At 28.9% G+C, this 15858-nt stretch overlaps 1 protein-coding gene across 10 annotated transcripts in view; it reads left to right on the forward strand.

Moving 5' to 3' along the window:
• Positions 1-15858, forward strand: part of Rbp6 (RNA-binding protein 6) — a 410061-nt gene that overhangs the window by 265321 nt on the left and 128882 nt on the right. For all 10 annotated transcript variants that reach the window (XR_016192063.1, XR_016192064.1, XR_016192061.1 and 7 more), the window contains one exon: positions 3899-3940. Coding sequence is in view for 6 of the 10 variants with exons in the window: in XM_089229288.1 (XP_089085414.1) it covers positions 3899-3940 (42 nt within the window). In the remaining 4 variants the exon portion in view is untranslated. The remainder of the gene's footprint in view (positions 1-3898; positions 3941-15858) is intronic.

Raw genomic sequence — 15858 nt, forward strand, 5'->3', positions numbered from 1 at the left:
ATTCATTCAATGATAGAAAAAAAGATTACTTTAAAAAGCAACATCAAAACCATATATTTTACAGAAAATTGATATTCCAAAAGAGTTATTAATTTTCTCACCATGTGCCTATAGTTGTCCTAATTTGTGCCTGATTCTGAACAATGCAACTATAATACTGATCCATTAAGTAAAATATATGCACTTTTTTGTTAGTTGAAAAATGTGTACTCAGTTCTGAAAGTTAGCACTGTATTTTTATTTTTATTTTTTACTGTACAATAGCTGTGAAAATTTCTAAAAATGATATTCATTTACGTATGTCTAGGTGTATAAGATTAGGTTAGGTTAAGATAAAAAGTTTACAAATTTTAATAAAATATACATTTTATGTACGATATATACTAAAATATTTTCTCTAATATATTGATATAATTAAATGTGTAGGTATGTATTATAATATGATAGATATGTACAATAATTAACGGTATTATACTGTTATGTATACCTAGCCGTATCCGAATATCGAAATTTTTTTATTCACACAACAAGGCGTAGGGAAAAAGAATGATAATCTATTAAGCCTTATTATTTTGAAGAGGAAACGTGACATTTGCAAACATGTGTGGCTGTACGATAAATTAGTGAACTGTTTTTATATGTAGTATTCCAGTGACCCGGGTAATGAGACACTGGAGCTGTAATGGCATTGGCGCTGGCGGTGTATAATATAACGAAAAAATGTATACACCCACACACACACACACATACATATATATATATATATATATATATATCAACATGCATATTATGCATATATACTAGACGAGGCCTTTTGTTCGAGTATACGGCATAGCCTTTACAGTGTGCATAACTAGACGTGCACACTTGACAATACTGCCGACTCGACAAATTTGCTCTCTCTCTCTGTTCGGTTTGAGCTGTGGAACAATTGAGGAGTGCATGCACACTGTCATGTTTCAGAGTAGAGGGTGTTGCCATAGCCACAGGTCGAGTACTCTCTGTCGTCGCCTTTTTATACATACATATATATACATGTCTCCATAAAGTAGGGCGGAACTTGACGTTTTCGCTTTAAAAAAAAAATTCCAATGAGTTATGCATAAAAAAATCTCTGAAATTCCACGCGTATTAGAGGATAGGTAGGTACTGAGAAAAATCCACTTGGCGCCCAAAGACACAGCTTTCAAGTGCCCACTCGTGTAGACATCGAGGGAAATTTTCTTTTGTCAGTTATTTCGACGTAGCCCACTTGAATGAGTCATTTCAAATAAGTTCATTATGCTCTCTACCCCAGACGGTTTTTATTTTTAGGAACTATACCGTAATAAAGGCCACCAAAGCCTTTTCTCTTTTCGTGTAAAATTATTCTTTTAGATATCATCCGTGCATTTATAATTGATTTTTTTTTGCGCGTATCACCTATAATACAATAAAATATTATGTTTAATCGTATATAAATACACTATACAACATTAAATTAAATATAGGAGCTTTCTTTTACTAAATTTGAAAATAACAGGATAGAAATAAATAATTTTACGTCATGTATAATGCTGTTTAAAATCATTAATATTATAATATTTTAACATTATAGAACAAATTCTAAAACTTAATGATAAATACGGTTTGAATAATAAATTACAAATAAATATAAATTAACAAAAAAATTAAATTATGTAGATATTTTGAGTTTGAACAATAATTTATAATTTTAACCTTATATTTAGATGTTTCCCAAAATACATAAAATCTATTCTTATTAAATAGTTATTATTTGGCGTTCACCAGAAACAACTAAAACACATTTGTGATTATACATGTCTTTAAGCGCTTTTAACTACCAACACTTTTAACGATTATAAATCACGAAATATTTTGGTCAAAATTAGACATATAAAAATTAAAAATATAGTATATCGTTCTTATCATAGTTACAGCTACACACAATTCCAATAAAAAAAAACACAATCATATAACTATTAACATTGATAATAAATAATATACCTTGTACATTAAGTTATTAAGAGTAAATTAACAATATTTTCAGTTTAGCTTAATAATATTTCTATGGTTCTTTGTATTATGTTAGGTAATTAACTACGCAACAAAATGTAGATTTAAACTTTAATTTATATATTTTATAATTTAAAAATTAATAAAATACATTTAGGATATTATAAGATTGTAGTATTTTCTTTATAATAATAGAATAAAAATTGAAAATAATGAACGACTTGCATAATACAATTTACAATCGAAAATAAAGAGCTCGTCATTATAATGAATATTCTATTTAGTCCCTAAATTATGTGTACATGATTAATGATAATTGGAAAATTGAAAAATATTACATATTTTTATAACGGGTAAAATTAATAATTAATTAATGTATATAAATGTGCATAATCTGAAATAAACAAACCATTATGTACATGTTATAATCTTTCTAGTTTTGCTTGTTTGTGCATTATGATACCTAACAATAATTATGCTTCATTTTGGAAAATGTTAAATGCTTTATTCCATACAAACTGAATTAAAATGACTGAAATGTCTGCATACACTAGTGTTCGAATTGTTTCCGATCGCGAATTGTCCTGATCCTTTTGTGCACTTTTCGTTTTGGTCGGATACGGATTTCTTTTTTTTTTTTTATCGTTTTAATCCCGCGGGCGCGTTTCCGATGCACCACGCCCGGATGTCAGTTATTTACTTCCGGTTGGGTTCAACATAAAGGACGCAATCAAGTCACGGTGAACAACACCCCCAACGCCCAGCCTCGCACTAAATTGTTAAAGGTCTTTCGAGTCATTACAAAAAGAAAGAAAAAAAAAGCGATCGTTTACGGCCGCCACCGCTGATCGAATATGAGAAAAACGACGACAGTGACTGTTTCTACCAATGAGATTGCGTCAGATAATCACCGATAGTCTTTCCAAAGACGTTCGTATTAATTCCACATCGGCTTCCGTAATCGGATATATTCTAGAAAGTTGTTATCAGTGATGAACACCGGTGAAAAGTTGCTGTCATTCACAGGAGTCACGTTTTCCCAGCCCCTTTGTGTACGCCAGTTTTCCAATTATTAAACTAGTCTTTTTGTGATGGTTTTAACTATTTATCTCTGCGTTTTTCAAATCCTCTTCTCCTTGTTCTTATATACTAGCCTTGGAAGACGCCTATGGAAACTACGGTGACTTTCGCATGCTCTCGAGTTGTTCAAACGCAATATTTATAAAAAGGTTATAAAGGGAAATCCAAGGCGGTGCCGCGGTGGCGTAAAACTTAATCTTCTCGGTTTGTCGTGCACCTATAATTATTATTTCTTAATTTTAACCCAACGGTACCAATGTCTCTCGAACCGAAGTGATCTCTTACGAATTCTTACGGGATTTTCATTTTAGCTACTCAAATTTATTCTTACGCAATTAGCATTCTCTATTGGACACAAATAAGTTATTTGCTCGTTATAAATATTTATTGGTTTTGATCGGAACAACGATTTTAAGCATATAATGATTTTGATTTTGCTCAATACGATTTCAAGTTTAAATTCGACTTTTTTAGATTTTTATTATTATTATCATTATTGACTTTAAATGTGGGTATTAATAATTAATATACTTATAGCTTTTTGTGGCTATATACTTAACCTTTAATATATTAGATACAGATATGAACAAACTATTTATTTTTTAACTATTTTTTATACGAGTTACTAAATAATATGTGATTTATTGAATGGGTACGAATTATTATATTATATTGTATTGTAATGACTACTGAATACGAATACCTGACTAAGATTTTAGTTTTTAACTGCTTAATTGTGAATTACAACATTTTGTATTATATCTATGTATTTATTAATAAATTCCTTAATTTTTTTTTACAGATCGATCCGAAAGTGGCATTTCCGCGACGAGCACATCCAAAGGTAAGTGAAAAATTATCATTATTTTCTTTAGTTTATTGTCTTTTATTATATCATATTAAAAAAAAATTAGTTGAACATTTTTTCGGATAAAACTAAAAATAAAATTATAAGAGTGATATTTAAGTATGTTAGTGAAACAAAAAACCATTTATTTTCCTCTCTAATTTATAGTTATTGAAAAAATTTTATTAACTCATCTCTATCATATAAACGAAACGTTTTGCGTAAAATTGCTTCCGCAATCATGTTTTTATGCCCGCAATGTGACTACCTACCTATTCAAATTCATTTGGTATTGAATAAGTGAAGATTCAAATGACGTATTCGTATAAAGATACTACTGACGTTATTAAAATGAATATATTATAATATAAAAATTACCACCTTTAAAATTTTTGTTTTTTTCATTAGCTTTTAATATAAACTATTGTAACTCAAAAAATGTTTAAAAAAAAAAGAATGGCTATAAAATCTATAAAATCTTAAATCAATCAAATAAGTTATATAAATTATAAATAATACAATTAAGGTTTAATAACCTTATAATATTATTTTTAAAGTTATAGGTTATCTAATTTACATTAATTTTCAATTTTTAAAATCGTATATATTGTTGAGAGTACATAAACACAGTAGAATGCTTACAATAAATTATAAATTAATACAAAACTTTAAGACACGAAACAGTGAGGACTTATAACTTATAATGAATACAATAGTAAACTATATGTGGCTAGCGTTTTAACTAACAATTTAACGGAGAAATAGTCACCCACTAATGATGAAGTGTCGTCGCTATATTCGTTTAATCAAGTAAATATTTTTAACATTTTAATTATTTGAGTTTGAGAATGAGTTAGACTAAAATATTGATATAGACATATTATTATTATAAAAATACCATATAATAATCGCATAGACAATTTCGGCGTAATAATGGCATTTGCCAGTCCATAAAGTGAAACCAAAATATTTATTATAAATCTTTTAAAGTGTAGTGTTATTTATTTTCACCCACATTAATATTATTTCTTATTGTTTTATAATGTGAATCGATAATATTGGGTAACCTATGGCAATACGTAATACGGTTAGAAATTCACCAGAAACATAACAATATATGTATTTTAAATAGGTTTATAGTGAGTATACAAAATCTTTATCTTAATCCAACTGTACTTTGGCTATGCATCATAATATTACGCACATTCCCTTACATAATGTATAACAAAAACGTACGAAAAACCTGTACAAAGGGTTACTTACACTTGACGAGCTAAGAGATATGTAGTTTGGAAAGAAAAAGTATGAATTATTTAACCAACGTGATCTTCCTACTGAATACATCGTATATATACATATATATTATTATTTATATTTTCCTATTAGTCGTATTTTCTTAGACAAGAATAATGCAGTGTACATATATTCTAGTTATATAGGTTAGTACTTAATAATTTGGCATGTAAAAATAATATATGAATTAAATCATGTCGTTTGCTATACTTATGTACAATGATAAATTTTTTCCATTTTTTTATCTACACAATAATTAATAGTTAAGAAAAATATTGTTTATCCCCCCACTATACTCGTATAAATAATGTTGAATGTTTATGGTGCAGATATTGAATGTTATATAATATATTATATTTGATAGGTACTTCGGTGTAGTTGGAAAATAATACTATAATACTCGCCGTGTTGTACTGTAAACTACGATACGTTAGTATCTATTTCTACTTACGTAAAAATCTAATTACTGTGGTTGGTGTAATGTATCGTTTTGTGAATAATATTAAAATAAAATGCATTTTCCTAAATAAATTGTCCTAATAAGAACTAGCTAATTTAGCGCGTGAATAATTTATCCATGTACTAATATACTTTTAATGGTCTTGCATTTCCCTATAAACATATAACACTGCTACAGTTATTATTTTATGACTGCAATGTGTCGTGGCGTATTCAAAAACAATGAAATTCGTAATGTAGACAAAATTAAAGGAAAAAGAGTTTAAATAAATGCACTTATATGTATAATATTGAATATGAATATTTTTTTTTGCTCTTTACAAAGACAATAGAACGATATTCGAATGTCGTTCGTGTGCATTTTGCAAAAGGGGTTTCTGCTCAAGGGAGCTAGTAGTCACCGAGGTTCGTCATGCACATATTGCCAATATTCCGAAATGCTGCTGGGCGTACATACATAATACTGTAGGTGGATTTCTTGGATACCTCGTTTTTATTGAAAAGTTCAAAAGCCGGATGACTCGTTGTGTTCTAGTTTAAAAGAACTAATAAAAATAAACCAGAAATTTCATACAAATAAAAAGCGCGCGTGTGTGTGCGTCAAATCCACACAATGGTTAAAAATAAAAATAAAACACCAACAGTTTTCCATTTGTATATACGTTCTAAATGTAATTTATCCTCAATTTCACGCAAGAGGTTATTCAAATATGGTATTATTTTTTTTTACGTCTAATATCGGATGTTTTATTCACAATGACCATATTGCTGGGAATTTTTATTGTCGACGTAGCTTGCGCCTTCATCCATCCAGCACCTCCGTTTAGCGGTTTTATCATATATATATATATATAGTACATACAACACTGCAGTATACATATTATATATATATATATTTTTCTAGTCTGCGTCTTTCAATTTATTTCTTCGGCACAGCAACCAAAGTGGAAATTGCTTGTTAATAAATTAAACCCTTAGTAATTCTTTTTTTGTGCACGCCTCCGCGCCGTACAGTTCGAATTTCGCTTCTTTTCTTTTATTTTCTTTTATTTATTTATTTTTATTTTATTTTATTATTTTTTTTTTTTTTGGCGGGCCAAGACACGAAAACGGAAATTATTACCGAGCAATATAAATTCCATCGGAACATTACACGACCGTCGCTGATAATAAATCACCGGTTGTTGTCAAGACGAGATACAATTAATATGATATTTTTTCCTCTTCGTTGCCGTCGTCTTCTTCTAAAATTAATACTGGCGAATAATGTTATGACGGGGATACGAACAAAAATAATCCGACTGCCACACGACCTCACGGGTGCTGCCGCCGCCGCCGTCACCGCTAACTCGTTTCTAACACGCCTTTGGTTCGAGTGAATCATTGTTCAGCCAGGCACTATATACATTGTTTAATTTAATGGGACATTGTAGTTTTGAACTTTAGCTTAATATGACAGCTATTAAGTTTCGTTTTATTGACCTTTGTAAAACCATCCTATAACCTTTATAATATTATATCGGGACCAGTCTCGCATTTCGTCTGTATCTCATATTTAAACTGCAAGTACAAGTTACATACACATTATTCACACACTTTACATTATATAGGTACGACTTCTATAAAACCCGCATAATATAATATAATGAACATACTCGTATTGTATTAATAAATAGCCATGCAAAATATATTAATCGTACATTTAATTTTCCTCGTAATATTTATATTATTATAATATGTGAATTAGTAAATTGCTTATTTGTGAGAATGGTTAGTTAGTTATTAGCTCAAAATTTCTGGTTGAAAATTTTTTTTTTATCGTTTATTTAAATATATACAATCTGAAATGTTGTTTTACAATAAGTGCATGTGATGGACTGGTTGAAAATTATTTATTTATTTTAATTAAAACTAAATTATAGTTTGAGGTATTTTTTTTTTTTAAATCCAAAATAAACAATGTATAATATACCTTCTGATGTTGATTGTGACAAATTTTTAATTCAGATCAATCTGATACGGTGATTTTCGTTTCAGGATATATCAATCAATGATTATAAGCTTTCTTCATCCTCAGTCTAAAATATTAATACTTATTTCGTTATTTCAAAGGTTGTAGTTTAAAAAAAACAATTACCTATTATAAATAATATGATAACATATGGAAAATGTCTTCTTTCTCGCTGAAAATAGATACGCATTAAACGCATTGTACCATCACAGGTACCTATGCAATCTCGACAATCTTTAGTTTTTTTTGAATTTTACATCGGCGTCCTTATAGTAATTATATTATTTCAACAGACCTTTTTCATCAGCTGATATATAGTTAAATTTATAAAAATACAAACTTTGCAGCAATAGTTCTCTGCTAGGGCTTCGTTCCTGTGTAATTTAACACTTCCCGTGTAGCCGACAACCTGCAACCTTATACAGTGTTGAGAATATCTGATAGGATTTAAATTTATGATGTAACCTAACTATAATAATTTTAGTTATCACATCACAAGTATTTCAACATAAAAGTATAGCTATGTCATTCCATACAATTTAAAAAAGTAATTTTGTTTCATGCATATTTTATCATTTTTATTTTTATGATATTATTTTGTTGGTTTAACACAAACTGCTTAATTTTAGTGAAATGTGTTCTAAATTATACCTACTATATTTACATTAAGAATTTCTTTTTGGAAGAATAGGAGAATTTTCTGTGTAAACATCCAAATTATTCAACGAATATGATTCGAAATGTCATACAATTTTATAATTAAATTTTAGTCTTTTATAATATAAACAAGAATGTTTTTAAAGTCCTTTGATGTCATTTAAAGCTTTATCATTGGTAAACGACCATTACTTTGAAATTTCACTCTGTGTCTATTTTGTCGATCTTTGAGTACTAAATCCTTTTCATGTCAGTCTAATTGGAACTATTGAAGTATGTTGAGAAAAATACCTACAGTGTATTAAGATGGCCAACCTGAATGAAAGTTGTTTTCATTTTAATTAATGTAGATACTTACAAATTCTTTTCACATTGGCCACATCTTAAAAGCAAATAAGTTGATTTGAAATACATTTTAAAAGCTATATTTTAGTAGATTATAATTATGTTTTTAAAATAACACTTCAATTCAATTTTATTTTTGTTGAATTCCGTTAATATTGAAACAAAATAATAATATTCTGTTATAAAGTGTCGTTATTGGGTGGCTTCTTTTTTTCACGCGTCACACATGACAAAATTGTACATCCGCATACATGCTTATTGTACCTAAACTTAATTTACAGATTGTGTGTTTTAAAATAAAGTTATAAAAAATAAAAATATGGTACTACCTCTATCATAATCGTTCATTAGTCATCACTAAGTACTATACGTAAATATGGATAACATTTCTTTATTATAGAAGGTACTAAGTTGTAGAATTAAAAATTATCTCTAATATTATAATAGTTGTACCTATTAGCTACTTATCAATATATTAATTTATAAAGTACCTATATAATATATTAACACATAGTCATAAAATCAATGGATTCTTCGCTGCTTCCTTTACTAAAATTAAAAAAATAATATTAATAAAATATCTTTGTTAGGTTTTAGTACATGTTATAAAAAGTTTCTAGTATACCCACTTACAAGCCAAAGACCATTCCTCTCTTTTGATCGTTGCGTCGTGCGTCAGTCAGTTAAATCCCAAAATATTATAACGATAAGGCTGGTGGCGGGGTTGTGCTGTTAGTTTTCACGACGGGGATGGATGGTGAAAGCTCACGATTATCAGGAATGTGATTATGAAGAATATGTTTTTTTTTTTACTTTAGAAAAATCTGTACTCGTCGTAAACAAATTTCACTGATGATGAAGACGCGTTGATACATAATCAACGTGTCCTCTTCTCGAACGAAACCGCGATGCATCTACTTGGTTAACTATACCTATTATCTTTTTCGTTCTGCAGTGCAATAGTGGCGGGAGGTGTCTACACGTAGACATTAGTATTGTTATCATTCGTTTAGCTACCTCGAGCCGCACGCAAGCGTGTTTTGTCTACGTTTTATAATAATTAAAAACTCGTGCGCTACTGTTTGATGATAATAATAATAATACATGTTATATATACATCTACGAGAATTATGAACACATGCGCAAACACCGACGACCCGAATGCGTTTATTATGCACACAATAAATACTGAGCGCGCGTGTATTAAAAATCATACACACGCATTGTGTTATCGTTGGCGTATTGTACATACGCTTTAGACGAACAACGAACGACTCGAAGTTTATAAACTTTCGACATTCCCTGCTCTACACACACCCGTCCATTCGCACAAACACACCCATTACCCCCACCCACCCACACATACGCGTATATATTATGTACACGCGCTGCTGCGACTGATGGGATGACGGTGGTAGCGAAATGGTTTTTGCGGGGGAGGTGAGGGTGCAGGTCTGGGGATGGAATAAATTGCTCGTAAGTCATACTGTGTTCCTGTACGAGACATTTCATTATTATAATATAAATTATTATAAGCACACAAGCGCGCGAGCGCGACTTTATCGTTGTGTTTGCGCTCACATCGTCGTCAGAGTTCTTTGTGCGCTCTGTATGTGTACGTCACCCGCGACCGAAAACTTTGTTCCGGTTTATCTGATACGCGACTAGGTAACTCATACCCCGCCGCGCACGCAAAACAATAATAATAATGATTATTATAATATTATAGATGTATTATAATTTATAATAATATAACATCGCGTATCTCGGGTGATGTAGACGTAACGTTTTGGGCCCGACATCGTGTATATAATGTAGGCACAATCTACATAATATAATTTAACATATTAAGTTCTATATATTACTTATATGCAATATATGCATATTATTATAATATATGATTATTATATCACTGGCCTACGCGCCGTTAAATTCAATATTATTCTTCTCGGTTCGTGAGTCAAAGCCAGTTTAATCCGAAGGATTGTTATTGCGCATTAATCGCTTGCGTTCGTCTAACATAATTATACCCACCTGCGCTCCTCTATATATGCTCGGCGCGTGTTCAGTGCACCCTTGACTTTATATATTATGTATAATAATATAATAATAATAATCATTTAATATTTTGTTACCCGCATTCCACCGTTCTTCTTTGAGAATTCGATATCCCACCGTCGGATGCTGATGTCACGTTTTTTATTCATATATAGACCATACAGTCATCGTCTATCTATCAGAAGTACAAATTAGCGTCCGGACTTATACCCCGTCGTTGATTATGCACTACAATAAACAGCATTGTTCGGTTTTAAAAAAAAATACATTAAAGTCACCATAACATTTGTTTACGAAGTAATATATTATTATTTCATTTTTAGAGTAATTTTTCATATGATTCTATAAAAAACGATACATTTGCATATCATACACGTGTGTGCAATATTTATATGTTCAAGAGAAATACATGTTCGTCGACCGAATTTGTATATTATATGACTGTGGCGGAAAATCAAAACGCCCGTGACATTTCGTATTTTATATGCGTGTTGTGTAAACTCCCGGAATCTATAATTCTTTGACTTCTTAGATTTATTCCGTACATTTCCACTGAACCACCACCATTGTCCAACCAATAATTCACAAAAAGTTACTTGAGTCAATGAAATCCGACTTGCTTATTCGAAGTCATTTACAAACAATGTTAACGACCGATATCGCTAATGACGCTGGCCAAGAAAGTTTCAGTTCAGCGAACACTGTTCTTACTCTTTACTTTTGACTTTGGAGTTTTTGTTCGGATTTACGATAATTTATAAAATAGTTGCGTATTTTCTTGATTTTTTTTAATGGTTTTACCAACTAACCGTAGAGATATATTTCTCAAGTATTAAGTAAGTTATAAAAAATATTTTATATAGAAACCATTCAAACGTAATTATTTCCTTTAAGTTTATACAACAGTACAACACTATAGCTACACCAAATTATTATGTTGCTTTAATTGCCCTGAAATGAAATGTTTTGTAGTTGAGAGCGGTTGGTGTTCTTACATAGAAATGAATTCTCACTTATGCATGTACAGAGTCGACACATTTATTAATTTGTTTCTAAACAATTTTTATTTTTTATTTTAATTAAGCCTCAACAACAAAGGTTATTGGCTATAAACATTAATATTTTTTAACACAAGTATAAAGCATTAATAATAATTATATATACATAACAATAATAATAATATAAAAAAATGAGATTGAAATATCTCTAGATTATATTAGTTGGTATATTTTAGTTAATTTTAAATAATTAATTAATTTTTCTATGTTGTTTGGCTGTAGACTTAGAGCTTCTTCCAGGTTGTCTTCTATAATTTTTATTATTATTCATCTACAGAAATCGATTAGGGTTTTAACGTAGGATAAATAATTATATTATATTCCTGTAGTTAAAACTTAAAACCCATTTAATAATAACACCTACAGTGAAAAGGTTTTTGTTCGTAGATCCAAGTTTATTGTAATAAAAAATATACAATATAATATATGAATTAAAATCCGTCATGCTATGTAATTATTTTAAACACCAGAATCCTTAACATTATGACCATTTAGTATATTATATTTTACAGTTTAATAAACTCAACAATTCAACATGGTATACTTAACTATGGTTTGATTGTATTTCAATTTCACACTAAACATCAATTTGATAATTGATATTCCTTGCAAAAGTTTGTTGAAATATATTGATAGACATTCACTTATTTAAATTTTTTAGAAATTAAACTAATATATTATTGTGTATCTTATCAAACAAAATATATTTTTTATTGTTATAATTTTCAATAAAGACTCTTATCTATACTATTATTTTAAATATGCGATAAAAAAGTTTAATTTTAACTAATTTATTTCACGTATTATTATTATTTGACTTAATTCAACTTAACTAAGTAATACTTAAATAAAGTTTAATAAATTCTCTAGGTAAAATTATGCAAAACAAAATTATAGCTTATTAAGATATGAAATTGCTGTATAACACGTGACCTAAAAATATATTAGAAAATGCGTTTAAATTAGTGTTATACGGTTCAATAAAAACTTTTGTTTGTTTTCACATCGTAATCTGTATTAATTAATGAGGATGAATTATATTTTAAAATACATAGTTAGATATGATAAAATTTTATTTATTACATTTTGTTCAAACAATTTTTTTTATCAAGAAGGTTTTTTTTAGATTCGTTATTTAATATTTAATATTATAAAAAAAATTATTTTTTAAACAAAATTTAATTTGACCATTGAAATTTGGTTTTAGTTTAAAGTTCAAGTTGTATGGTTGTTTATTCATTTTTTTTGTTTTAGGAAACTATCACATGTGGTCAAGACCATTTAATGAAAGTTTTTGGATATCTCACAATTTACATAATCCCATTAATGTTAATTTGGTATTTTATTGGGTATTTCTTGTCTAGATAGGTTTAAGTATTTGACAATATATAACTATAATGACTTACTTAAAACGAATTTAATATATGTATATTTAAAACTAATTAGTAATTTATTTTTAACCTTTTAGACGATATTTTTTCTGATAAAATTCTTGTTATTTCTATAAAAATCGTAAATTTCTACATATTATATGATACAACAAAATCCATTAGGAATATTCAAAAACATTTTGTTGGTGAACTGTTGGATCGTGTCAAAAATTGAAAGTATTTTAGAATTGCTACCACCATGAATATATTATTTAAGACTCCTACTCTGCCCTTAACCCAGGATCAGTTAATCAACGATAATTTTAATGGAACTCGAAGTTCCTCTTAACCCTCTCCCCAACTTCACTAGACTGTAAACATAAGATTTATTCCATAATCATCGAAAATACCCTTTTCGTAAAATTCATTTTAAATGTATCGATTTACACTAATTTCAGTACGCGAAATCCACGACAATAACGTAAATAAAAAATAATGTTATTTCAGGGAGACGTAAATTGACTTTGAATGTACATAGCGTGTCAAACTGTAACCAAACGCAAACTTAAAAATTACTCATTGTAGTGAAGTTTACAAACGTAAATCGCTGATTCGATATTTTTTAAAAAACTTATTCATTTCATTGTAATTCGAATTCAATTTTTTGTTTTTAACAAAATGGCATTTAATCTGTTGTACGAAATTATAAAATATCTATTTTATGCAGTTCTATACTTTTTTACGCTTACTTGAATTATCTTACACCTGTTCTCGTTTTATAGGTACTGTTATTATTGTTGTTATTACGTAAATGCCAATAGTATTAACACCCCAAAACATTTGTGGTGATCAATTTAAAAAAAAATGTTTAATATGAAAAAATAATATAAAGTTTAGTTGTTTATAATCATCTAGTAACAATTTATAGTAAATAAGTACGTATTATTTGAAACTCAACTAACAATAAAAGGTGCAATTAATGTACAATAGTACTTTAATAATATAATGTTTGATCATTCCATAAAATCACGCATTATGAATGTAACATTAATTTTGAACTCAGTAAAAATACAAAAAAAAATGGACGACGCTGAAATCTTACACAAAATATAGTTTTGAACAATTTTCAATTATATCAAGTTTGAAATAATTAATTCTCTAATAACTGCAGCACGCGTAATACTTTTGTTTCTCTCTTATAACAATAATAATAATGAAAAAAAAAAAAAACAAAAAAATAATAACAATAATAATATTAATAATAGGAATCTTTGTCATTTATATGGGTAGAAATTAATTTCCAGCAAGCTTTCCGTGATTTCGTACATTCTTTTTTGTTTCCGGTCGGTTCACCCTTCAACACACGCCTACACGCGATATTATTATTACCCACCCGAGGCGACCCGTATACGATTCGTATTCGGGCACTCTGATTTAGAACACCGCCGCCATGATGTAACCATAAGGCGCGTTCCAGAATAAATGACCAACACGAAATCCCGAGTAGGTAGTTTAATTAAATTCTGACGTAAAGCATATTATTTTATTTTACTGGACGACACAATATAGCCGTAATAAGCACTGTGTCTACGGACACGCGCGCTCTCAATCGATCTCAGCCAATCTCCCGATAATATTAACTATACTATAATAAGACTATAAAATATTTATAGTAATATTATTATTATTATATTAAGTATTGCTGCCATTTTGAAAGTAGGTATTCCAAGTACATTAAATTATAAATAATATTATTGTATACACTTGCAGTGTTCACAAACGCGTCGAACATTGATTCTGGTATGTCTGACCGCAACTTGAACAAGAAATTATGGCTTTAAAAGCTAAGCCCATGATTCAAGGATGTAAACTTTATCTATTATTACTAAAAGAAATGCAATTTTTACTAAAATATGTACCTAGTCTAAAAAATTAACAATATCTATACCTATAATAATCAGGTATTCCATGTTATTACACATTATAATGCACATTTTAATGTATTTAAGTAAAATATTTTATATTTGCGTGTAAAAAACTATAGACCATAGTTTATATAATATAATAAGTACCACGTGATGACCGATACCTATACCGTTATGAAGTCGTTAATATTCTGTACAACTGTGTAAAAATAAAAATAGGTGATTAACATAATTACTATATTATTGTTATAATTATTACCATAATAATAATAAAATTACCTACCACCTTAATATTTCACTCAGATTACACCTTCATAGAAATAAAATAAATTAATAGACCACATACATTCATAATACATAACTATTTATTAACGGTAAATGTCTTATATGGATAGACAAGCGTGTGCTTTAAACAATGAGTGTCCGAAAATATACGAGGCCTGAAAAATAAGTCCATACACTTAGTCTTTACCCCTAAATCCCAACCACTACGCGATAAAATGCGTCGTGTTTATACAACGAAAATGTATTCATCATCGTTCGACAGTTGATATTAAAACCGCCACGCCATGTTTCACCGACGGTTTTTCGATTTCAGCGTATCGGTTAGGTTAGCGCATCGTGTTTCTTAGTAGTGTTATTCGTATTTGTATTAATATTATTATTTATTATTATTATTATTATTATTATTATTATTATTATGGTAGTTTTTCGTTGTTCGTCTAATACTGTTTGTATA

Source organism: Diuraphis noxia, unplaced genomic scaffold (assembly GCF_037042655.1).
Source record: "Diuraphis noxia isolate RWA-SAM2 unplaced genomic scaffold, SU_Dnox_SAM2 contig0005, whole genome shotgun sequence".
NCBI lineage: Eukaryota > Metazoa > Arthropoda > Insecta > Hemiptera > Aphididae > Diuraphis > Diuraphis noxia.